Raw genomic sequence first — 602 nt, 5'->3', positions numbered from 1 at the left:
TATATATATATATATATATGTATATATGATGTTTTACTGTTTTTATCATTACTGTTTATATCATTAAAGTTAAAAATTTTTATTTTGTTATAAGCTGTATAATCCTGAAAATATCTACTTGTCAAAACATGGTGGCGGTGCTGGAAATAACTGGGCATCTGGATATCATCAGGGTGAAAAATTACAGGAAGAAATCTTTGATATTTTGGATAGGGAAGCTGATGGTAGTGATAGCTTAGAAGTAATTATTCTTATATTTTAGTACTATATTTTAGTAACATGAAATTCTAATCTGATGCTTATAATATAAGAATATCCTTTATATTTTTAAATATGATTTTTTTTAAGAATCATGGAATTTGTGTAGGGTTTTGTTTTGTGCCATTCAATAGCGGGAGGTACAGGTTCTGGCATGGGATCTTTTATGTTAGAATCTCTTGCTGATAGATTTCCCAAAAAATTAATTGAGACATACAGCGTTTTTCCAAATCAAGATGAAATAAGGTAAATATTTATTTATTTGAAAATTCTTTATATAATATGGATATACATACATTATTTATATACGTTTTTTTCAAAATATGAATCCGATATGCTTTGTT

General features: G+C 26.2%; 1 protein-coding gene across 1 annotated transcript in view; it reads left to right on the top strand.

Moving 5' to 3' along the window:
• The window catches only part of LOC108684777 (tubulin gamma-2 chain-like), a 2,924-nt gene that overhangs the window by 737 nt on the left and 1,585 nt on the right, over positions 1-602 (top strand). The window contains exons 3-4 of the mRNA XM_018189255.1: positions 95-241; positions 368-504. Of these exons, the coding sequence (XP_018044744.1) occupies positions 95-241; positions 368-504 (284 nt within the window). The remainder of the gene's footprint in view (positions 1-94; positions 242-367; positions 505-602) is intronic.

The sequence above is a fragment of the Atta colombica genome, unplaced genomic scaffold (genome assembly GCF_001594045.1).
Source record: "Atta colombica isolate Treedump-2 unplaced genomic scaffold, Acol1.0 scaffold140, whole genome shotgun sequence".
NCBI lineage: Eukaryota > Metazoa > Arthropoda > Insecta > Hymenoptera > Formicidae > Atta > Atta colombica.
This window is presented reverse-complemented; position numbering and strand designations above follow the sequence as displayed.